The sequence below is a fragment of the Corvus cornix genome, chromosome 5 (assembly GCF_000738735.6).
Source record: "Corvus cornix cornix isolate S_Up_H32 chromosome 5, ASM73873v5, whole genome shotgun sequence".
Taxonomy (NCBI): domain Eukaryota; kingdom Metazoa; phylum Chordata; class Aves; order Passeriformes; family Corvidae; genus Corvus; species Corvus cornix.
In genome coordinates this window covers 45491747-45516155 of record NC_046335.1, presented here as the reverse complement: position 1 = coordinate 45516155, position 24409 = coordinate 45491747, and the positions used below count along the sequence as shown (strand labels likewise).

At 45.0% G+C, this 24409-nt stretch overlaps 1 protein-coding gene across 5 annotated transcripts in view; it reads right to left on the bottom strand.

The window, feature by feature from the left end:
- Window positions 1–7393: 7393 nt before the first annotated feature.
- The window catches only part of LRRC56 (leucine rich repeat containing 56), a 58987-nt gene continuing 41971 nt past the window's right edge, over window positions 7394–24409 (bottom strand). For 4 of the 5 annotated variants that reach the window (XM_010402796.2, XM_010402731.2, XM_010402992.2 and 1 more), the window contains 9 exons: window positions 21873–21969; window positions 21277–21474; window positions 16942–17119; window positions 14633–14836; window positions 13224–13288; window positions 11980–12110; window positions 11092–11270; window positions 8359–8719; window positions 7394–7630 (listed from right to left, as the gene is read on the bottom strand). In XM_010402796.2, coding sequence (XP_010401098.1) covers window positions 7438–7630; window positions 8359–8719; window positions 11092–11270; window positions 11980–12110; window positions 13224–13288; window positions 14633–14836; window positions 16942–17119; window positions 21277–21474; window positions 21873–21969 — 1606 coding nt within the window. In that variant the 3' untranslated portion in view covers window positions 7394–7437. Of the gene's footprint in view, window positions 7631–8358; window positions 8720–11091; window positions 11271–11979; window positions 12111–13223; window positions 13289–14632; window positions 14837–16941; window positions 17120–21276; window positions 21475–21872; window positions 21970–24111; window positions 24256–24409 lie in introns of all 5 variants that reach the window. The other variant, XM_039552509.1, reaches the window with a different exon arrangement.

The window sequence follows — 24409 nt, the reverse complement described above, 5'->3', positions numbered from 1 at the left end:
AGTTTAGAAACCAAGGGGGTCCTTTCTCACCCTTGTGACACAATGGGAGGGTCTCCATGACAGACCTTGTCTGAAACTTCCATTCTGCCTGCAACACTCCTGCATCCCAAAACAACCCTGCAGCTCTCATTCGACCTCCCATGCCCTCTGCTCTTGTCTCAGGGCAGTGTGACAGTGATGCCAGAGCCATCCCTGCCAGGGTTTAGCACCTGGCAGGGAGCAGACACACACACACGCACACACACACACAGGTGCACACACACAATCTCCCTCTTGCATTTTTGGCCACCTTCCTAAATGCCAGCATGACATGGCAGCCCCTTCCATCTCTGTCCCTTCTTGTGTACATCACTTGCTAAGTTGCTTGATCTTAAGGTAATTGCTTTTCCCACAGCAGCAAGGGCCTCTCATTTGTTTTTACATGCCACTAATCTCATCCACAGGTTTGTGTCTGGACTCCTGCTTCCCCAGGACTGTTCATAATAATAAAAAAAAAAAAAATTCAGGATTGGGCAATAGCAGTTGAAAGGGAAAAGTAATACCTCTCTTTTTCTTCTTTAAAACCACCAAAATGACACTAGATAAAAGGGACAGGAGAAATCAGGGAAAATAGAGGCTTTGAGGGTTTTTTCCCCCTATTTAAAAATTCATTTTGTTAGTGATCATCCAGGGGAAAGAAGTATTTGTTGCTTTGACCCTACAAGACCTCTAAATATTTTTAGTTCCTTGCTATCATTGTGAAGCCCCACCTGGGGAGGTAGCAGGAGACATTCCTTGGAGGATCCTAGCAGCTTTTGGGACTGAGCTTCTGAAAAGAGAAGATTTGGTGACTAATCCCAGGAAATCCCCTTCTCCCGGACAAGACGACCTGTCCTGATCCTGACTGTTGTTCCTGGTGTGCAGCATTTTTCTAGTAAGGGCTGACAGGTCCATACCCAGACCCTGGAAGGTGCTTGCCTTGGCAAGACATAGCAGTCATTTGGGTGTTCTGGGCACACCACGATCAGCTCTAACCCCTCCACCCTCGAGGGGCCAGAGGAGGATCTATCACCCCTGCCTGGTTACTACCTCCACCTCTGATCCAGCAGAACCAGCTTGTCCTCCTGTGACAGGACTGCTGGTGCTCCCAACCTGACCTTTGCTGCTGGTGTGTCCATCTCCCCTGTGCTACCCACTGGAGTTTCCTCCTCTGCTTGCTGAGTGCCTTCCTCCTGGGACAGACCTCCCAAAAGCTTCTACCACTACGCCCCATGGCAGTTTCACCTCTTCTTTCTCCCCTGAACCTGACATCTCTGTGTCTCCTTTATGTGGCAGACAGTGCAGCCACGCTTGCCTGTATCCTCAGTCAGCACATGCCCAGCACAGCCCCGGTCCGGGCAGCCTTGATTGGCCCAGGGCACAACCAGGAGGCAGCACGGCCAGGGCTGATGTGTTTGGGCTGGAGAGGAGAAAGCAGGTGCCGTGGTACTCACCTTCAGGTCCCTGTCATAGCTCTAGGTGTACCCAGGGGTGTGGATGATGCAGGTCACGGGAGCCTGCAGCAGCAAAGTGGCCCAGGGATAGAGAAGGGACTGAGCTGGTGCTCTCTGTTGGGGAAGAAGGGTCTGACCCTGCCCACAGAGCAGCAGAAAGAATGTGGGTGTTGATTTTTGCCAGCTTCCACATGGGGAAAGGGCTGGGACAGAAATTACACAGTGCTGGGTGGTGGCAGATGTTGAGGCCTTGGGACTGGCCTTTGTAACCTGCCAGGGTCTCCCAGTGCTGTCTGGACATCAGGAAGAGGGCCAAGGTCCCTGCAGATGGAGCCACGGAAGGGAGAATAAAAGTAACAAATGCAAACCATGTCTACCTCACACCGCTCCTCCAGAGAGGCCCTGCCAGGGAGGCACCAGGGTGCCAGCAATTGCTTGCAGGTGGTGGCTGAGCTGGGTGAGAACCAGGAGCAGGGCAGGGGAAGGGCAGAAGAGACAAGGGTGGGGATAAAGGGGAGAGAAGTGGCAGAGAGCTTTCACACAGCCAGGCTGGGAGGGGGCTGGTTTCAGACTGGAAAGCAGGGACTTGCCCAGTGGCACTGGGGAGCACAGTCCCTGAGGAAGCTCTGCCTGCTCTGCTGGGTTCCAGAGATGGCAGGGCCCTGGTCACCAAGGGAGGAGAAGCTAGAACACAAGCCATGCATGGTTTTGAGCCTGTTTGCAGCTTGTAGCTCTAAGCTGTGACAAAGATCATATCTTTGAGACGTGTTGGGGTTGCACACAGCATTATCATACGGACATGTCCTATAACACCCCAAAAGCACCTCAGCTTTCCTATGCCAAGGTGGGTCTGGGATGTTCTCCATTACTCTTTGTGGGCATTGCAGGTTTCCTAAGAAAGTATTTCCATAAACCTCAAAGTGGTGTGTGATACAGCAAGCCACTACCAGCTCCGTGCATTTGGGGCACCATAGGAGGTCAGCACACCGGATGCTGGATAGGTAAAAAGAAAATGTTGAGCCCACTGAGTGCCAAACTCCTCCTGAACGCCCTGGAGCTGCTTGAGTTTGGTTTCCGAGTCTTTTAGCTTTTGAAAGTTGCACTTGTGACACTCTCTTCTTCCCTCTAGCGTCCATTCCGAGGCATTCCTCTTGCTCTTCAAACCCAGTTGAATCGGCGCTTGCCTGGTTGCACTTGCACGCACTTCATTCCTCAGGCACAGGTCTTACATCTATAAACGATACTGCAACTCTCCACCCAGTAATCCGACGTTTTCTTTCTCTGGTTTACGCTGTGCCATGCAGGAGGATCCTGCTGCAAGGCCGTCGTCTCCTGGCAGCTTAAAAAATTATCTCAGTTACTACCTAGTTTTAGCACGATCACTCTGAACTCCAGCCGGGGATGCGCAGACGCGAGGCTTCTGATGGCAGTGTGGAGAGGACGCCTCGTTTGAGGGATGGGTCAGAACGTGCCCCTGCACTTGTTGCCTCTGTAAGACCATGCTACACCTCCTCCGAGATCACAAGATTTGTCCTTGGGCTGTAGGAAACCGGGGCAGAGATCAGAAATTACTGCCCCTAAGGCTGGATCAAGGCTGTCACTGAAAGGTTGTTTTATTTCTGGTGACAGCAAGAGACCTCCAGGGTAGGATCTCCATCACCTGGGTCACCTCCCAGCTGGCTGAACTGGTTTCCAAAAGTCCAGCTATAATCTTCCTCTTTGAGGAGAGACATCCCCCCCTCTTCTGGGGATGGAGCAGCAGATCTGCCCTCCCAGATGCACCTGCACCAGGCCAGCTCTCCACCAGCTCAGGGTCTGCTCTGGCACCTTGAATTCAGTCCAGGACAAGCCCTCCTTGCAGTCCTGCTGCCGTCCTGCCCTACCTGCCTGTGCCTCTCTGGAAGGTCCAGAAGCTTCCCAGACGGCTCAGAGAGCCACGAGCACTGAGGAGTGCTGCCCCAGTGCCCACGCGCTGTCTCCAAGGCTGATCCTTTGTCTCAGCCAGGACATTTCCAGTATCTCCTGGGGTAATTTTAGAGGAGCAAGACATAATAAAAACATGGCCAGGATTCTCTGGTGTAATGAGAAAGCCATTGCAGGGCAGGATTCATCTCACCTGGCATCAGATGGTACCATGCAGACATCTAAGCCATCACAAACCCTATTTTATCAGTGGAGAAACTGGCACTACTGGAGCATGAGCCGTCTGACTCATCATACCCCAGAAGTACCTGTGTTCTACTATGGGTGCAGATAGTGCCCATGGCAAGAAGCCCAAGCCTGTCAGGCTCTGAACAAGCCAAGGAACCATGTACGGAATGATCCTGAGTTGACCTGTCACTTGTGTGTGTTTGAAGAGGGAACATGTATGAGATTTTCCTTCCTGAACATCTCCTGGGCTTACTCGTCCTTGACAGCCAAAGAAAATATCTTCTCTTCATCCTCTAACGAAGATTAATTTGTTCCAAGTGCAAAGCAATCCCAGGCTTTCAGTGAGAGTAATGGCCTTGGCCCTGAGCACAACCAGCCATGAGCCCTGTGCAGGTGGGCTGTGCACACAGCTGCCATGGGGACTGGACAGGGAGAGCATCCCCTTTGGCCTGTTCCCAAATGGGATGCTAATGTGTCCACAATGGACTGGGCTCTGCAGAGCTGGGAGGTGCAGAACCCAATCCAGGTCTGAGCAGGAGCCACCTTTGCTTGCCAGGGCCCATTTGTCTGGGTGGGATGCTGTCACAGACATGCTCCCCTGCAGGGGGAGGGATGATTCTTAGTCACTGAAATAACTGGCTGGCACACAGCTCCCTACTTCTTTCTCCCATGTTTTTTTTAAAGTTCTGGCTGAGTGGAGCCTTTCAGTGTGCAGGGCACCGCCAGCCACTCCAGCAGGGCTGTTCGTGGGACACTAGCTGAGTGATGCTGAGAGGCCTCCTGGATGGATCACTCTTCTGCTAATGCTGCAGCACTGTCACTTTGGGCCAAATCCCTTTGCTCTGAGCCCAGCTCCCTCCAGGGCAGCTGTTCCCAGCTAACCACCCCCTCCCTTAGCAGCGTGTACTGGTGAGACTTGGCTCCCGGTAGAAAACTCTTCCCTGCAGTGCTGATTTATTAATAGGTGAGGGGAGCAGTTCTCGCCCTTCTCTCCAGCTTACACACTAGATATCAATTTGGCAGCCAGCAGCAAATCCCATTAAGGCAGTGAGATACTTAAAGGCATCAACAGCTCCTGGCCCATTACAGGAACGAGGGGATGGACTCTGGTAATGTACAGCTCAAACTGGTCACATCCAACTGGAAGCAAGGATCCTACTGAGACAAAATATTAAGAGTCTGCAAAGGCAGGGATGGGAATAAGCTTATTCATTAAAGGACTTTGTCTATACTCAAGGGACCAATGCGTTATTTTAACAGAGGAAACAGTGGCAAAATCCCCACAAATGTAACTCCCCACATATTTCCCTTTTGGGCCAAGAGAACGGAATTCACAAACAGCCCATCATGCCTTACATTTCCTAATTAGCCTGTTAAAGACCTGACTGCCTTTTCCATTTTCTAGATGAAAAAGGTGAAAGATGGACAAGCAGAGGCTAAGCCAGGGCAATGATTTTCTCTATGGGTCTGTTATAGCTGTGCAGACAGCAATGACCCTGTTTATTTTCCTTGTCCTGGAAACTGCAATAGAAAACAGCATGGCGGCCCTGGGAAACCCTGAGGTGCACCTGCTACTGGCAGAGAGAAGAGAGTAGGCTACCAGCCCTTTTTCCCCATCAAACTGGGCTGTGATCACAAACTTGCTCTCTTAGCAAGCTTCCCTGCTGCTCCATTCACAACACCCTGGCCACTCAGTTCTGGACACCAAATCCCCACAAACAGGAGCAGATGGCATCCAGCCTGTCTTACACATCCATCCCTACCAATACACACCTGAGGGGGTGATGGGCCACCAGCTGATGTGGTGATCAAAAGGTAGACTGGACATCTCCTCCTGGCCCTTTGAACACACCACACCACTATGCAGCATTTGACCTTGGTTAGGCCACCAGTGGGGCAGAGCTGATCAGTGAGGGGCAGGTGGCTGTTCTGACAGTCACACATGGTCTGCACCCCTGAGAGTTATCACTGGAGGGCCTGATGGGAAGGTATAACAGGAAACCTGGAGTTAAATGGCTTTGATGAAGCCCTCAGGCACTGATTTCCCACACACAAGGGCAGAACTGTTTGTCTGACCATTTCTCCTCATCCTCTCTGCCAGCTCAGAGAAGCTTCTTGCTCTGTGCACATACAGAGCCAAGTGGAGTTTGCTGCAAGATGAGACTTTCCAGATCTGTACCCAGAGTTTGTCTCTGCAGATGCTCATGTCAAGGCCCAGTTTACACACCCACTGATCCTTTTTTCCCCCTCCACCCCTTTGAAATGAAAGATGTCAATTGAGAAGGAGGGTCTGAATATCTGGAGAAGACAGTCCTACCCACCACCCCCTGGTACAACCCTGGATATAGAGAAGAGTCACTGCGGTCAGTGTCTTCTTTCTTTTACAAGCCTAGCTTTCTTTTTTTTTTTTTTTTGTGATGGTATGGTCAGTGACACTGGCAAAAAGTCAAATTTAGGAGCCTGTTGAAGGACACAGGCACTGTTGCTAGGTGAAATCCTGCCTGCATCCATAATATCACATAGAATCACATACCACACAGTTTTAAATGATTTTTGATGGATGGTTTCTGCTAGGATACAACAAAACTGGGCAAACTTGCTTCAAGCTCCAGACTCCAGTGCAAGGAGCACTGTGACAAAAAGAAGTTTTATTTCTTTGTCTATCATTCTGCTTCTCTAAGTTAAGATGGCCAGCAGAAAGGAAACAAACCAATTCATTAACTCATCATGTAATTACTGTTTTATAAACTGATTTAAAAATATAATCTAACATAGTAATATAAACTGGAAAAAATGTGATGATGCTTGGTTTCAGACTGCAACATTAATTAAGTTGTAAGGCACAGTCATTTGGAACAGCCTCTCACAGACTGCAGTCACTAAAACAGATGATGTGAATCTCACCCGAACATAAAGCAAATGCCCTATTGAAAAAACAAGAGATTATTCCCTTACTTCCCTGCTTTGCAGCATCATCACTTAAAATTATCCAATTATAAAAGTTGGAAAGTCTATTTGATCAGAAAAAGCTAGAAGTGAGATGGAGGTGGAAGGCACATGCAAAGGATGCTCTGACACCTGGTGACGGAGTCAGCTCTGCTGGAGAAATTCTGGAACACAATCTCTACTCAGAGGAAGCGAGACAAATCCCTCCAGGTAGCTATGGAGCAAACAAACATGTTAATATTGGGATAAGCCACTTGTTCAGTATTCGTGCCCACAGCCTACAAGAACTTCCATTGCCTGTGCATGGGGTGAGCTCCTGTGGGGGCATAAATTCTGAAGCCATCCAGCCTTCCTGGGCTCCTCCTCAAGCAACCCACCCTCCCTTAGAACGTGGTCTACAAAGAACACTTCCTCTCAAGCCCTTGGTTTTGGCCCTCACATGTCAAACATCCAGGACTGCAAAAGACACATTGCATGCCTGCTGGTAGGTCACCTCCAGCCCACTCCACAAACAGCAGGCTCCATGCTCTGCTTTGTTCAGTGTCCCTGCCTGACTCACAGAGATGGGCATGGTGTGGATGAGAGGAAGTGTGATAGGATTTATTCTTTTTTAGTGTGTGAAGGTTGCAAAAATAACCACATTTTTCTGTAATAAGAGGTTAATTAGCTCATTGGTTGATCAGTGGTTGCTCTTAAAATATTTCTGGACCAGCTGTATTCTGAATTGAGGCAAATCACGTCATTTGTTTGAACTGCTCTATTTGCGCAGCTCTGTGTTTAGCTTGCAGAAGAAGCTGCAAGATAGCATTGATCCTTCATGGCTGTACTGTATACATGGCTCCAACACATGCTGGCAACTGGATATCTTCTAGGACTGAGGACTTCTGTTCTGGGATGTTTTTGTGGCAGTGGACTTTTTGGACAATGACTGCAGAAGGGATCTGGCAGTCAGAGGCCAAGCAGAATTCATTGGCCTAAACCTCTGGGAGGCTTTTGTGGATGAGCGGGCAGCTGGACGCTGGTGGTTGATCTCTTTAGAAGGGCTCTCATCCATGAGGGGCCTGAGGAAAAGAGAAAAACTCTGTGGTGAGACTGCACTCTGGATTTAGATATCTGCATTCTCCTCACCTGCTCTGAAAACTGAACCAAAAGCTGCCAGGCCTGGGAGAAGCCCAGGCACACAAGCTTCCCACATAAGGCACGTGCTCTCTGCCTATGCTGACTCCAAAGTGACTACATCAGCTTCAAACCCAAGCTGTCATGTCACAAGCCCTCAGTTGTATTTCTTCAAAGAAGCAACAACATGATGCTTAACTTACAGCAAACAGGTTCAGAAATAACCATGTTTTGGTGCATGTGACACTTCTCTAATGCCTACTTTATTTTCCAGAGCTCATTCTAACATGAACTTGTGTCAGGGAAAAAACCCAAGTGGGATGTCAGGAACTTGTGCTGGGGTTTGCTGGAGGAGGATCTTGAACAAGTGCCACAAGATCTTTGCAACAGACACAGCATTGGCTCTGGGTGGGGAACATGAGAATGGAGCAATAAGAACACAGCAAATTTCTGGGCTATTATTCAAGAAAATACAAAATTTACAGCACTCAAGCTATAAGGAACATGGGAAAATGTTTCATTTAGCTTTAGACAGTCAAAGGTAAATGTCAGTACAAATAAACGGAATTCTTTCTACAGAACAAGCAGGAGACCCCAGAGACAACAGAGAAATCTGCTTTTTCCTGCCATGAAGTCTTTTCCATTTTCCCCAGATACACTGCAGTGCACATACCTGATCCTTGATGACCCAACAGCTGCTGGTCCTAGAACAGGCCTTTTCTGGCTGCTGCAGCCAACAGGCTGGTGCTGCCTTTGGGATCCAGAGGCAGCAGACAGGCTGTGCAGGCCCAGGAGAGCAGGTTCTTTGTCCAGAGGCTGGGCTGAATTCTCTTGATGAGCCTTTGACTGGCATTGCTGTGTACACTGCCTGTACTCCTCTTGGGTGGGTATTTTTAGGCCTCTGTGGTTCCTTGTTTTCCAGGGTCTTGTTGCAACATCCATTGCAGAGGCAGGTGAAGGGTTTTTTGGAGGGGATGGAATTAGATAACGTTTTGTGTTGGAGAACACTGCACCCTCCTGAGCCTGTGATGAACCTGAAACAGAGTGGAAAGCACAGTGATTTAACAGCTCATCTGACTGCTAAATGACTAACCCAGGGAGTGAAAGGTTTTGGAGACGCTGGGTGATGGAGCTGGGGTGGGCAGATGTGTCCCAGTGTTGGGCATGTTGAATTGCTTCCTCTGATAGTTGCTTTGGGTTCACTACCAGCCTCCCTGCCAGCGCTGCTGGTGATGCGCCAAGCATGGAACAGTTCACAGGCAGAGCTCAAGGGGGACACACGAGCTCACCCACCCTCCTGTTCTCAGGCAGGATCACACCTGCGTCATTCCCCGCCTGTGTTTGCACTGACTTGTTCTAAATACCTTATGACTCCTTCCAGTGATCTGAAGTGCAAGGCACAGGAATAAGCACAGATGAGTGGATCCACTTTTTAAATCAGAGGCAGAGATCACGGAATCTCCTAATAAGTGCCTGACTGCTGGGGAAAATACTGGACTGCATGCAGGGCTACTTTCTGGCTGTTCGTGTTTCAGCCATGTAATTCTTTCCATGTAATATGTGCAGCACATAGAGAAGAAAAAACTTGCTGCTGACTTATAAATATAACAAGCAGGCACACATGCTTAGAACCGTTCTATAAATAGCAGGGATCTGATTGCTCTTGTCTATTGAAAGAACCAACCATTCTATAAATAGCAGGGATCCAATTGCTCTTGTCTATAAAAGAACCAACTGTAGGTAAGTGCCTGATGTGCAGGGTCCAGGGCAGGAACATAATCGAAAGAATTTGCCACCAAAACTCAGGCCTAGAAAGTTCATCTTTGTGGCTCCCAATTGATGGGCATGTATTTTACTGCCTAGGTAAAGCTGATAAAAAGTTTCCATGGAACAGTTTGTATCATTCTATATGCTTTTAAAATGTCTAAACTTCATGTTTGTTTTTAAGTATAGCCACTCTGAGAGACTGGTATGTCTGACTCAAGAGCCTGAAATAACATTCAACGCCTTCCAAAAAATGCAGTTGATATGAATCTGATGCTGCAAACATTTTCATGTAAGAGTGGCTTTGCTCAGATGACTTGTCCTTTTCTGGTCAGAAGGACTGCTTCCAGCAACAAGTTCTTCTGTGAGAAACTTATATTGGACTGGCCACATTTCTGCGTGTGATTTAGGATCTGGGTCAGTCCCCCCTGCCACCTTAGAAAATTCGAGATTTCAAACCACTCCATCATCTCCCAGCAGATTTAGCTAGAGGATGGACAGATGCATGTCCAACCATTGATTTTCACAGTGCCAAAGGGCATGACACTGGTACACTGTGAGATGTTTGTGACACTATCTTCTAAATATACAAATATAATGAGACCAACATACTCAATGTAAAAAAATAATAAAAAATCTGAAAAAGATCAGATTAAATCTAAAGAGACCATGAGATCATAATCTAAGACTTCTGCGGTCACTGGACAATAGGCCATTCCTGTAGATTTTTCCAGACAGCTTTCATCCTTGTTAGGGAGATATTGTTTATAGGACTGTTAATACACACAGAGACTTCAAAAAGTTTCATGATATTTCCATTATTTTTTCCCAAAATATACTATATTTTTACAAATTTTAGTAGATCCATTTTTGCCCTTTAAAGAAACGTAAAATGAAAACACACATACTTTTATTTATTGAGAAAAAAAAGAGTTGCTATTATTAACAATGGAAAAAAGATTGGAGATGTAATTATGTAATGTCCTCTATTTGATATGTATTTGGAATAACCATTATTAATGTTTTTAATATTCTTAAAGACAATATTCAACAAGTAGTGAAGAGTGGGAATTCTGCTTTCATTCATGTAAATGCAATTTCAGAGAAGCCTTTGGCTTTATTCCTGAGTAGAAGATCATGTTCCATTTTTAAACCCTTTATTGAATGCATCCTTTTTGTTGCATATCTTTCCAGAATTCCCAGTTGCTCAGTTAAACCTTAATCATTAGCTCAGCCATTATGTACATCAGTGCCAACTGGGTTCAAATACAGCTCAGTAGGAATGACAGAGTTTTAGACTCACCTGGCACTGTCATAAATTAGTGACACAAGGTAAAAGATAGAGACGTGTCCTTCTGCTAGACTTGAGGTTAAGCTAGTGTGAGATCACCTTTGCTCCTCTTAATTTTACATATTCATGCTGAAATATCTCAATTGATGGTCAACACAGCTGGCCACAATGTCCTGCATAAAAACTGGAATGGATTGCTTAGGGTCTGGCTCTGCAATGGCATTTTCCAATTGCTGCCCTAGAGCACAGATGCCAGATCTCATAAAACACTGGGGTTACCAATGCACCTATTACAAACAGCACATTTTAGTGCCCAGTGCCAACCCTCCCCCAGGGGTTTAGGTCCAGTACCTGAGGAAGAGTGGGAGAAACTGGAGTGGGAAGAAGGCTCAAGTGAAATCCTTTCAATGAGGTCCTCATCACAGGCCTCCCTCAACTCATCTTGTGAGCTGTCAGTCAGGCTCCAGTCTTCACCCTCAGTCACCTTCAATGCTTGGCTGGTTTGTTCTTGCAGACCTGTTTGCAGGCACCTGGACAACATCAAGGATCACACCACTAATTAGCTTTTGAGCGTGGTCAAGTGCAGCTTGGCATGGCCACTCAGGCAAACACCCAGGCAGTGGATTTAGTTACCCACTGTTATTTCACACCTTCCAGGAGATATGAAAAATCATTTTAATTGGATCAGCCATCTAAGATGCCTGTGTCTGATTATCTCAAGTGTCTTCATCAGGTGAAATGGAATGGATTTAAAATTCTACCCAGTGAAGTAAGCTCAGAGAAATAAAACTATTTTTATTTCCAAAATAACCATTACCTGTCTGTGAGATCTATGAGATCTCAGCAAGGTGGTATTTGTCTTTCAGCCTTTTGTTTGCTTAGGCCAATGTGCTGCTTGCAGAAAACCTCATCCCCTTTCAGCTCTTTTACTGTCTGAAGTAGACACGGTCAGGGCCAAGAACGGCTCACCAGTTATGAAAAGTAATTTCCTTCTCTTGCTAAGGAAGTGAGCCCATCCTGCCTGTGCTCCAGAGAGAAGGTAGAGGATTCTTCTTCCTTGCCATCCCGCAGATGCTCCAGGCAGGAGGACTGCCGCCCAAAGCAGGGACAGGAAAGCAGGAGGCCGAGACTATCCCTCGAAACCGCCACCAGGTGGCCAAAGCGCTGATTTTAATTTTGCAGCAGAAAATGAATGCACAGTTTATTTATTGAACGGCAAGATTTCCCCGGCGGTCTCACCCCTTGTGCTGCTCCGTCCATGCTGTCTGGTCGGGGGACACCTTTTCCTGGTGCAGATCTCTTCCTCCTCCAGAGCCACAAAGGTTTTCTGTCGGCAGGCCAGACGGTTTCAAAGGGCTCACAGCAGGTGGCTGCGGAAATGGCAGAAGTTATCTAGATATCCCTCGGAACTCTTCCCAGCTCCGTTTCTAGATGTGGATTTTAGAATGCATCAGAGCCCACTGCTGTTTCTGAATTTTTAGATCACCCCTCACCATTTTCTAACTCCTCAGTTTTAAGAAGTCCCACTCCCCAGTCATGTGCTGTTACAGCCTGAGGAACCCAGGGTAGCAGTTAAAAAATTGTTGATTTATATTTCACTGGATATAAGCCTATAGTACCTATACCAATAGACATTATAAGACCAGTACCACAGAAACTGCATCACGCAGTATATGACCACAGTCTCACTCCACAGCCTAGTTTTCAGCACACAGTAATTCACTATAAGGTTCAAATTTGTTTCAGAAAAGCTTCCTATACTGAGGCAGTGGCAGCAGAAGGACAAGGGTGATACATACGTTTTCCCCTGCAGTTCTTTAACATCTGTTGTCAGGATTAAGTCAGCATCCTGTGCATCTCCCTGATTTACCACAACCTGTTTAAACCCACACATGTGCAGCTGTGCTGTGTTGAACCTGAGAGCCCACAAAAGCTGACCATGACAAGCCAGGCTGCTCCCCTTTACACACATGGGTATCCTCTTACTAAATTACTGCTGAAATGAGCAGGCTGACCCGCAGGGCAGGGGTACCACCCCACTGCCAAGAGGAACAAACTTTGGATTTGTGTTTGTTCAGTCAGTAGGAATGACCTTGCAGTATTAGCAAGCTGACTGTTTATGCCAACATCAAAGAAACACTGCTGAAAAAAATCTTTTTCTTAACAGCTGTTGTAGAAATACCATCAAATTTTGCAATCCTGCCTTGTACTTGCTCATTGCAGGATGATAGGAAGTCTGCCCCCAGCAGCTGATCTGTGATTTCACGTGCTCCCTTGCAGCTGATAGTCCACTGCTGCTAACACATGGGCACATGCAACATCATGGCCAGAGACCCTCTGTCCTCCCCAAAGGCAACAACTGCATGTTGGGGGTTCTTGGGCTACAGAAGAGAGGGAGCTGCCACAAGCCACAGTGGGAGTTCAGTTTATCCCAGGAGTTATGGGGGTCACCATGCAGGAATATGAAGTATAAAAAAACATACACCTAGCTTTTGCCTCCTTTCTCGAAGGGCCTTGGCGGGGTTCCCACATATAACTTGACGGAGTCCTAAGAAAACCAGGAAAAAAGAAAACATTTTACTCCAGCATTTAACAAACAGTGCTGTCTTTGAAGCCAGTCCATATAATTTCCCATAGACAGGAAGTTGTAGTATTTCATGGTGTAGGTTCACAGTATCACCTGGCATGGCCTGCCACTGCTGCTAAGAGGCAGTTTCTCTCTTTCCATCAGAATCTGTCTTCTTCTGCTCCTGCCCTGTCTCCTTAGTCATGCTGGTGCAAATATTTGTGTGGACACATGGTAAGTCAGATCAGGGAACAAATCTGGATTAAAGCAAAATATGATTTTTTGGGGTTCTTTTTTAATTTATTTTGCTGGATCTAGATCAAAATCAGATTAACAAGAGGTAAGGCAGCTAAGGGTCAGAAGAAGCAGTGAACACTGGGTGAAAAGAAGAAGCAGTGAACAGTGAAACTGTCTCTATCAGTAGTGTTAGCTGCCTAAAAGTGCATGTAAAATTACAGTCTCATTCCCTGACAAGCTGTACTTGGTTTCCATGTACATTTCCAAATGTGCACTCAGCTGTTGACTCTGCATTGCTTCATCTAATCCATCATCCTGAGTCCTACCTAAAGACAGGGAACTGAGGAGAGATTGGCATCTGAGAAAAGCAGCCCACAATGCCTGGAAACAAACACCATCTTCCTATCTAATCTGCACTCTGTCGGCTGGTGGAGTTACACCGTCAAGGTGTTTTCAGGAGTCAGGGAAGGATGGGTAGTATTTCCAAGTGACTAGGGTGAGAAGGGCAGTGGTTTTGGGCTAGCCTGTAGATCGAGATGTGAAGTTAAGGAACTGACTCCTCTTGCTGAGGGACCAACCTCTGGAAACCCAAACCAAAGTGCTCATTGACAGCAGCGATGCTGCTGCAGTATGACACTGCAGCACACACAGTCCGAGCACATGATCCGGGGGGAGCGAAGGTGCATCACAACACCTTTCTAGGGGACTACCTTGGACCACATTCCTGTGGCTGAACAGGATGTGCCCAGATGTCACTCAAGCAGGACAGCTGCAATGAGGTCTGAAAGGCAGCACCAGCAGGGGAGCACCATTGCAGTATGGGGCATGGAAAAGGGACAGCAGCACAGGGTGCATGGGGGCGAGGGGCTGAGGAGTGGGCAGCCCAGGCGACTTGCACCTTCTGCTGCAGGGGGAAATAAAGGAAAGCCTATGCTAGAGCAGGTGAGTCTCATGGAAGAAAACATATGCTGAACCTGATTAGCAGTGGCATGGGTGGGTGGTATTCAAAGCACCCTGGCTTTCATCAGTAATAACATTCAGAAGGAGGTGGAGGTGTGGGAAAGAACAGGATTAAAAAATATACATTACCATGTGTCAAATCACTGGAGTCATCTTCTGTGAACAGCTTATCAGGAAAAACAGCGGGATCTGGAAGAGGACAGCTACTGGACAGGAGGCTGGCACCACTACACGTCCCTATGTTAGCAGAACACTGTGCATTTCCAGGTCTGGAAGCTGTTGGGGGTTTTGGGCCACATCCAGACTGCTTTGCTACTGCCCCAAGATAAGGATCTAGAAGAGAGATTTCGTTAGTGTGAGCACAGTTGTGCAAGGCTTCAAACCACACCATCACTTTTACCTTGCCAATATCGTGACTGCTGCTGCACACCTGGAGCTAGAGGGACAGAAAAATATGTAACAGCAGCTACAAGAAACATGCTGGAATGGGTCCAGCCTAGAGACAGAGGTCTTCCTGTGCTGCACAGTCACGGCAGAATCTGGGGATCCCTAACTAAACTGATATCCCTTCCCACCCTTCTCCTGTTCCTGGGCACCAGAGAGACAGCTGGGGTTATGGGTCAGGAACTGCTCTGTGCTCACCACCCACCTCTGATTGTCTCACAGGTGAGCCTGGATGCATCCACGGCTCTGCTACTTCCCCTGCCTGCATGCCCAGAATAAGTGTAAGCTGCCTCTCATTTGCTGCCCACCTGCCCAAAGGGGAACCACTGCAGACTTGCCACAGGCACAGCCTAGGCCCCTGTCTTAAAATACATTGCTTAAATGCCCTGGCACAATGCAGATGGTGATGGACACCCTACCAGAGCTATCAGTCAAACAGGGGAAACTGTGTACCAGGAGTTACAGAAATCTAGGAATGGCAGTGATAGATTTTTCCAGTACTTCCCCAGGGACAGATACTTTTCTACCACAGAAAGAAAGGTGAAAACTGTTTTTGTAATGCTACAGGGCAGGAAGGTTTATACAAAAACTAGCAAAGGCAGACAGAGCCTTGTCCTCTTACCTGCTCAACTGCTGGCTGTCCTGGGAGCACAGCACAGCTCTAAGAGCAGCATATGCAGCTAACCACCCACAGGAGAGAGAATTTCATTTCAGTGCCCAGATGAATAACGTGCTTTGTAAACTGTTGAGCATCTACCAGCTCCAAAGTGAGGAATCAGCTCTGTAATAATCTGGCCATTTCCTTAAAAGCTGAGTGTTACGGAAATGTATCTTGGGCACAGCTGTTAATAGGAACCCATGAAACACACAGCACATGAAAAGTACCCAAACCAACGTTGCTACTGGAAGGGAAAAAGTACTGGGATGTCTGAACCTGACCATATGAACTTACTGGTTTAGAGCTGCAGGCAAGAATGTAAGTCTGGTTACACTATGAAATCACGTGAATTCACAATTTCGTGCTCTGCCCCTACTGTTTCTGTCAGCAAACTTTGTTAACTGGTTTTCTGAACCTCAGGTGATGTTGCCAAAGCAGGATCACTGAGGGATCAGATTTTAATGGATTTTTTCCCTACCATGACTACTATTACAACTAATGATTTGGACCCGTAGGGATTAAATAAATGACAAATGTATGTACTTATTCCAAAACAAACTAAATTTTTAATGGACTACAGTTGGCAGGCAAACCACAACTTGGGGAGGGGGCTGGGAAGCCAACTGCATTGCTCACACTAATGGGAAGCAACAGGAGCAGTTATAGGAAATACTTTGCAATATTTAATAGTATGTGGTAAAGTGCATGTAGCATGACACATAAAACCATGGACATCCAAACTATTACCAAGGCTACAGGCAAGGGGACAACAGATTTACTTTCAAACCATTTATTCTCTACTAATGAATGTAATGAACTTAATCATAGCAACAAAGAAAGCGGAACAGATTTCTTACGAGACCATGCAATCTTCCTGAGATGTTGCTACCACTAAAGGGTGGTAATCAAATTGCCTTTCCTATTATTAAATTGGAATTGGAAATTCTACTACATCCATGCTACACAGGATTGACTATTACCATGGAAAGAGCTGTGAACAGCTGTTGTTGAAACATTCCTTTCCAAGCTTTGCTTTTTCCCATCAAGCAGAATGAGCCCTAAGTACAGACTCCCAGCTACTGCTGGATTTGCTTGATGCTCTAGAAGTTGTCTGCAGTTTTTGATCTTGATTCCCAGATTAGGACAAATTTCCATTTAAATCTGCACTGTTAACTGCTGAATTACAGATTTCTTACTTCCCAAGTGAAGAAGACAACATCCTTTGTCCCTTTACTGTAAGTAAAGATTGGCTTTAAAAAGGTTGGCTTGCTCTTCATCTTTCTTTTTTTACACATCATAACTTGAAAAATGAACCCCAGCAGGAAACCTGTCATACCTAACCATGAAATGTCTCTGGCTAAACCACCTTCCTTGATGGATTCCTTGATGATTAGAGAATCCTCATGTATCTTCTTGGAAGGAAGGTGATCAGTCTGGCTTGCTGGTATTTTGTCCAAATACTTCAAGTGGGGAATGAGTTTTTTTACTTCCGCTCTGTAATTATAATCTGGTTCCTGGAGAAATTGAAAAAGTGGTCAGTTTATTTAACAGTTTGTGGACTTCAGTAGCACAGTACTGTTCAATTTGTATGACTGCCATACAATTTGAAATGCTCCTCACATAATTTCTGCTTGAACTGATCATGAAAATGTCCTGAGCAGGGCAAAGACATGGCCTTCACCCAAAGGCTCTTTTGCTGTTTACCCACTGATGACTTTGCCATTTGTCTTTGTTATATCATGTATAACGTGCAAAAGCATAGCAGGCCACTGATGCCCACAGAAAGCCAGGGCACCCTCAGCATTCAGCCAGTCTCTCTCCCTGTTTTTGCAATTCTCTGGTAGTTGCATCAATACTTAGGTGATAGAAAGATTTGAAAACATGTTATGAGTGTTGCTACATCTGCTGATGGTAAAAGAAAGAGCATTTCCATGGACTGTGGTTTTAGGCACACAGAAAAAAAACATACAAAGCAAGAGTGCACTGCTAGTGGCAGAATACAAATGGACAGCTACCCACCAGTCAATTGCTTCAACCAGGCAAATCTTACGCTTTTCAGGACATTGCATGCAATATTAGAAACCCCCACAAAGCCAAGTCCTCACTCAATACAGAGTGATCACAAACAGAAATCTTTCTGTGGGACCTGGCTGGCTGGCTGCTCCCTCCCTCTGCATGATGCAGCACTGATGCTGGCAGAAGGAACTCACCAAATAAAATGTGTTAGTTGTTGTTAAGAGGCAGACACTAATTTTCTCAAACTAAGTCTTTAATCTTAATTTAGAAAATGAGGCAACCATTCTCAGCTACAGCCAATTCCCAGCCATGTCCTGTTGGAGAGGAGAATCATGTTATGCTCATGTTACATTACAGCAACAGAGGCTGCAGAATTTATCATCAGGTTCTTGCTCTTGGTTTAGATAACAGGGGAAGATGAGCTCATCTGAAAATCAAATTACAGGGACCAAACAGGCCATCTGAAGAAAGAGCAGTAAATTTAGCTGGACCATTCTGTAGATTAAAAGTAAATAAATAGGAGAGCTTTTACTGACCTTTAGCAAGGGCCAGACTACAAGAAGGAGCTTGAAGAATTAGAGCTGGCCATCAAGGACACACCAAAGTAAGCCCACATCTACTCTTTTCTATATGGCTTTTCTATACACCCAAAAAATGCAAACATTCATTGAAATCAAGAAAGCAACAAAGTCCATGGAGAAGCTCTCAGCAGCCACGGGCAGGCCCCACTTTGTAACCCCCTGAGGGCAAAGCGTCTTCCCAACACAGACACTGGGTGGGAGACTATAGTGAACTCAGTCTGCCTCTGCTACAAGTCAGTGTAAAATACACCATTGTGCTGACTCCCCCAACAAATTCTGCCTGGCATTTGAATGCAGCTACTGTAAGGACTTAAAGAGCACAGTTGCCTGTCTCCAAACACTGTTTAGGCCACAGAAGGACTTTGCCATGAGATAAGCACAGAATGGAGTCACAGGATGGCACTAACTCCAGGGTGAGGCGAGATCTGGTTGGCACATCCTGGATAATGCACCTGGACAAAAATTCCCCCTGTGGCAAACTGTGTAAAGAAGCAACCGCTCATACACATCACCAGTCAAACAAAGACCACCCCAAGTTATGGGACAGATGCCATCTGCAACCAGCAACAACCACTGAAGTTCCCCCAGATATTCCTTTGTGGATACCTGTAACTTGGACTGTAGATAAAATAAAGGTGGTACTATTGTGCAGGTGTTATCTCAGGCTTAGGGGGAGGTTAACAAATTGGGGAAGAAGAATGTATCACTGATAATGGACACAAAAAATGCAGAATTTACAGGCCATAAGGAAAGACAAATCAGCAACTGAGATGAAATCAGCTCTTGCTGGGTACAAGAATTCCTACAGGTCGAGACTGTGATCACTGACTCAAAAGAGAAAAAAGACTAAGCACGTGGACTAATTAGCATTGGAGGCAAGAGAGAATCATTTAACCAATGTCATAAGAGAACTGTGTAGTTAATGAGCTTTAATTCCTTTGTTTGCTAAAATGTATAAAGAGGGAAAAGTTTTGAATGACCTTGGGACCCCGAAACCAAGAAGCCCAGGTTGAAGAAGGACCAGCAGGGATGGCACTTGATCCACGGGTGGTGACAATATTCGTCTCTCTTCTCTCTTTCTTTCTATTTCTCTACCTCACATTTACTGTTAAATAAAATCTGTATTACTGACTTTGGCATAAGGTTTGCACTGTAATTTGGGCAGAGGCATCTCTCACTAATCAGATCTCAGCACCTACTTGCACAGGAGTAGAGACAGCCATTCTGCATGGAGAAGAGCAGGAGGGCACGCCACCACATACTACTGCTCTTTGCAATTCCATTATGTGACAACATGCAGAGCATCCCAAGGACTGATTTCCTCACCTGAACAAGCCAAGGGAAATCTGACACTTCTCCGTTACAAGTACACTTAAGGACTGAAGATGCCAAATCCTCCAAAAATCCCACTTTCATTGAGCAGGAACAAGGGAGTAGAATCAGACCTTCTGTGCTGTCAGGATACACTGCACCATTTCCATGGTAGGAAGCTATGCTAGGAAGTGTCAGTAGCTGTATTTATCTCCGTGGGAGTAGAAACAGTAAGCAGGCATGCCTTGTCCATCACAAGCAGGCAGTGCTTCCTTACTGCAGGAATATGGTTTTTCCTCTCATGATTGCATCTTCCATAAGGAAGAAATGTTCCAAAATGGAGAAATAATTTTGGTTACAAGCAGTTACAAGTGTGGTTCCTTAAGTATAATTTTACCAGTTCAAACTAGAAAGGCAAGTATATAATATTTTCTTTTGAATTCCAGAGAGGAAAATTATGATAGATAAAGACCTACCTTCCATGGCCCCTTTAACTGAGCAATAAGATCAAGCAACAATTACATCTGAAAAATGCTATTAACTCGTATATTTAAGAATTGCCAAGATTTAATATATGTCTATTGCATGATTGAGTTTTAGTGTTAGCACCTGTTTTGAAGTCTAAGTCCAGGAAAAATATCAAACCCAGCCTTTTAGGCAAATTAACAGCATGAGCAAGACCATTTTGAAAGACGCAGGAAAGTTATGGAATATGTCACAGTAGGATAACAGCATCAGCTCTGATTTTTGAACCCTGCATTATCAGCTGTTTATGGTGCCATTGGGAATTGCACCATCTTTAGTGAGACCTGTGTTTTACCTAACTCTGTGCGTCCACAGACCTTCCAAAAGACCTGGATGGCAATATATTGGTATTTTAATATCCCAACAATGCTTTTTTATGAAGCAGGAGAAAGTGAAAGAGAGTAATACAGTTCTGAGGCTGTTCATGTAGAATTAGATCTCCCTTGCTTTGCTTGCTGAGTGCCCTGAAACCCAAATCAGATCATGTATTACTGTGTTCTCACCTTTGTGACACAGAGGCTCTCTCATGCCTTCAACAAAATACTTTAGAAGAAATTATTCTATCATTTCAGTACGTAAGACCTGAATCACTGTATTTTGTATCTTCAGCTTTTTCTGAAGGTCTTTTTGGTCATTTGATTTTAACCTTTCAGGAGAAAGGGTAACAAGCAGTTCCTACATTATAGCTTTTCCTAGTTACCTCAAGCACTGTGCTTCTGAGGACTCAACTTCTGAATCTGGTGGTGTTGGAGCACTTGCTTTTGGACTGGAGACCCTCTAAAATAAATGCAAAAAACTCAAAACCAGGTATCTAATCACAGAATCACCGAACGGTTGGGGTTGGAAGTGACTTCTTAAGATCACCTAGTCAGGTTCACCTGGAGCAGGTTGCACAGGATTGCATCCAGGTGGGTTTTGAGTATCTCCAGGGGAGCAGACTCCACAGCCTCTCTGGGAAGCCTGTTCCAGTGCTCATACTCCAAGTAAAGAAGTTTTTCCTCATATTGCTGGGAAACAGGCCTGAGTCTTTACTAGCACTCTTTTATTTCACTTATGGTCATCTTGGAGACTATACTGATGAGATCACAAAATCAACAGAAATTAAAAGTGGGAAACGCATCCCATGTCATCATTTAGAATGATGCAATAGGAAGATGCAGAAACATTTCTCATTTCCAACTCACAGTTAAAAAGCACTGACAAAAAATTAACACAGTATGTGCAAACCAAGTCCTCACCTCTTCAGATTCTGCATTTGGTTTCAGGCAAATAAGGTTGCCCTCCACTGTCAGGTGGCTTAGCTTGCAACAAAGTTGCAGGTACTGCATCTGGTTGATGTCCTCAATATTGTTCCCTTCCAGGTCCAAAACCTCAAGGTGATCCAGCCAGGTCAGCTGGCTCAGGTCGGAGATATTGTTATAAGCAATGTAGAGTTCCTCAGCAGAAATAAACAGAATAAATATGTAAACCATGAGCTTGCACAAGTACCATCCAAGCTTTGCAAAACGTTTTCTAATATTTGAAATACTAAATGTCACAGGATAAAACTAGAAAGGAAGTGAACATTTGATAAAGTGTGGCTGCTGCAGCCTTAAATAACAAGTGCTAATTTAGGCATATACTGCTTTAGGCATACTCAGGATCAGAGCTGAATGTTACACCTCATTTAAAAAAGCTATATTGTAGCATCTTTTAAACTAACACATGCAATTCAAGGCATCAGACCAAAGCCAGTCAGAAAAGCAAAAGGTGAGGAGAAGGAAGACTAAAAGTAAAGAGTATCGACTGTAGGTAGCTCTGAGATTGTCATTTGGCAGGACACATCCATACTTACTTTCAGAGAGCTGCAGGAAGAGATCCCATCTAAATCTGAGAGCCCACACCGAGCCATCCACAGGACACGGAGACAGGACAATGAGGTTCCAAGATCCCTTATAAAAAAACAATTCAAGCTCTATTTGAATGAATGAAAAAACTCAAGATTTGCTTTCTTTCTCCTAAGACTAGACCACTGCTACTTCCTTCAAATGTCACATTGTTTACAAAAAATTCCATTAAAAATGTTTACCCTCAAAAGTGGGGAATAAAATTATACCCCTCTTTACTTAGCCCACTGTCATCTTTGTTCTTGTATGACAACATGTCACTCCAGCTCTGTTTGATTCAGATTATTCCAAGGGCTACATCATGGTAATTCTGCTGTAAATCACAGGCAATTGCTAAGAATTATGTGAGATTTTCTTATGCTGGCATCACTGGCTGTACACATATAACCCAAATTAACATATCTGAGCTGACTGCACGGTCAGCCTCACTCTGTCCCTCTTACCTCTGTTCTGATTTTGCAGTTGAAAGGAATAACACTTTTTCCAGATAACATTTTTTGAATCAGCAGAAAATGATAATCCTTTCCATCCTATTTTCCCACCCTTTGGGTGTAGCAAAATATAGCAAAAAAGGATCATTTATATGAACTTTAAACTTTTTGGTCATAACCCAGAAAATCACACACTGACCTGCTTGAGGCCGCACATGTGTAATGTCCCACTGACATTACAGTGGTGCACAATACAAAGATAATGCAAAAAGGGTGGCAAATCAAACTGGGAGCTTAATCACCTGCCATCTTTGGTAACACTAAGTTGCATAAAGCCACTAGTCTAACATAAACAAAATAAAACACTTTATCAAATCCAAAACCAACCAAAAGCTCAGAATTCTCTACTGTAGCCATGACATCAGAGTATCTGAATAATAAAGAACTAAACAGTGGGTAACTAAATACAAAGACAGTTTATCAGAGGAGGTAGAGACTAGCACAGAGTTCAAAGAAATACAGGAATGGCTGAGTTGGAAGGAAGGTCACCTTGTCCAACATCCATACTCAAGCAGGGCCAGTTTCTCAGGACCATATAAAAAGCTAAAATACTTCTTAAATAGAGGTTATTGGACTTCAGAATTTTGGATTATCTATCTCTTACAATATCCATTCTTATAGTACAGAGAAGAGTAAGTTTTCTACAGAAAATTGCAGAAGATAGAAGTCATGGGGGCCCTTGTGATCTTGGAATAAAGGTAACAGTTCTTGTACTCATGTCTTCTCTTTGTGGATGACAGGGAACAAGACCAGCTTTGCATTGCTCTCTGAGAGCTTCATGCAGCTTTGCTACAGCTTTGCAGCAAACCCTTGTAGTCAAGCTGCCTGCTTCAGGGATACCTGGCATCCAGCCAGTCCAAGAGGTCATGAAGGAGTGCTTTTATAAGTGGGGCTAGACATATTCTTAACTGTATTTTTTATTGTTTCTGTACCATCTGAGTACTTGGGAAGGGTCTTGTCAGGAGAAAGGAGACTGCGTAAGGCTGAATAAAGGATGGGTGCAAGGAAAAATATCCCCAGATGCCTCTCTTCTGTGATGGGCCAAATACAGGGTTGAATGGGAGTTTCTAGATGAAATTGGGGGTTTTCATCCCTCTGCCTTCTAGGGGCTGGTATGCCCATGGGCATCATTCAGACCTCTCTCACTTTATCCATCCTCTACCGCTGCAGGGGCTGCAGGCATTGAGCGTCTCTAATTATCCCTTCCCTGGATGCTGCCCATTAAGTAAGCTCACAATGGATACACCATACAATGTGTTTATGTAACATTTTATAGCTTTTGAGGTACGAACAGTGCAGCTGTCTCAATGGCTAGAACTAAGCAAAAAAGAAAAATCTTAGTCTCATTGCACATCTCTTTCCATCTAAGGCTACTCCTCCCTTGAGGAGAAAACCCTCAGCTGATATGAACCAGAACACCTGCAGTGAATTTTGTGCACCCAGGCAGCTTGCCTCTAGTGACACAAGGATAAAGAGAGCCAAATCCTTATCACCACATCCCTGGCCTTGCATAAGATCTTCCAGGGTCTATTTACATTGTGTATATTTTCTAAATAAAACAAAAACTGGTTCTAAGGCTTCCTTAAGGAACAGATGCCTCCCAAAGTAATATTTACAGAAAATTTATTATTAGATTTGCAAGCTGCATGCCTACAATAAGAAAGAAATTAAATTAAATTACAAAACCAGAACCTACCATCAAGCAAGGCCAACACATCCATAAACACAAATATGGCATTAGGAATAATATGAAGGGATTGCACTGCTCACTTCATGACCCTCTTCAAGCACTGATGAGGTTTTCCAGTTTTGGGCTAATTTTGCTGCAGAATTTTCTCTTCTGTAAACCATTGAACATAGATAAAGGGAAATAGTCACTATCATTTTTTGTGTCATTGAAACAATGTTTCTGATAATGCTCTGTTTATTAGGCCAGCAAAATTGAAGACAATCCTAACCTGATTACATACGGTAGAGTAAGATATGGTTAATGG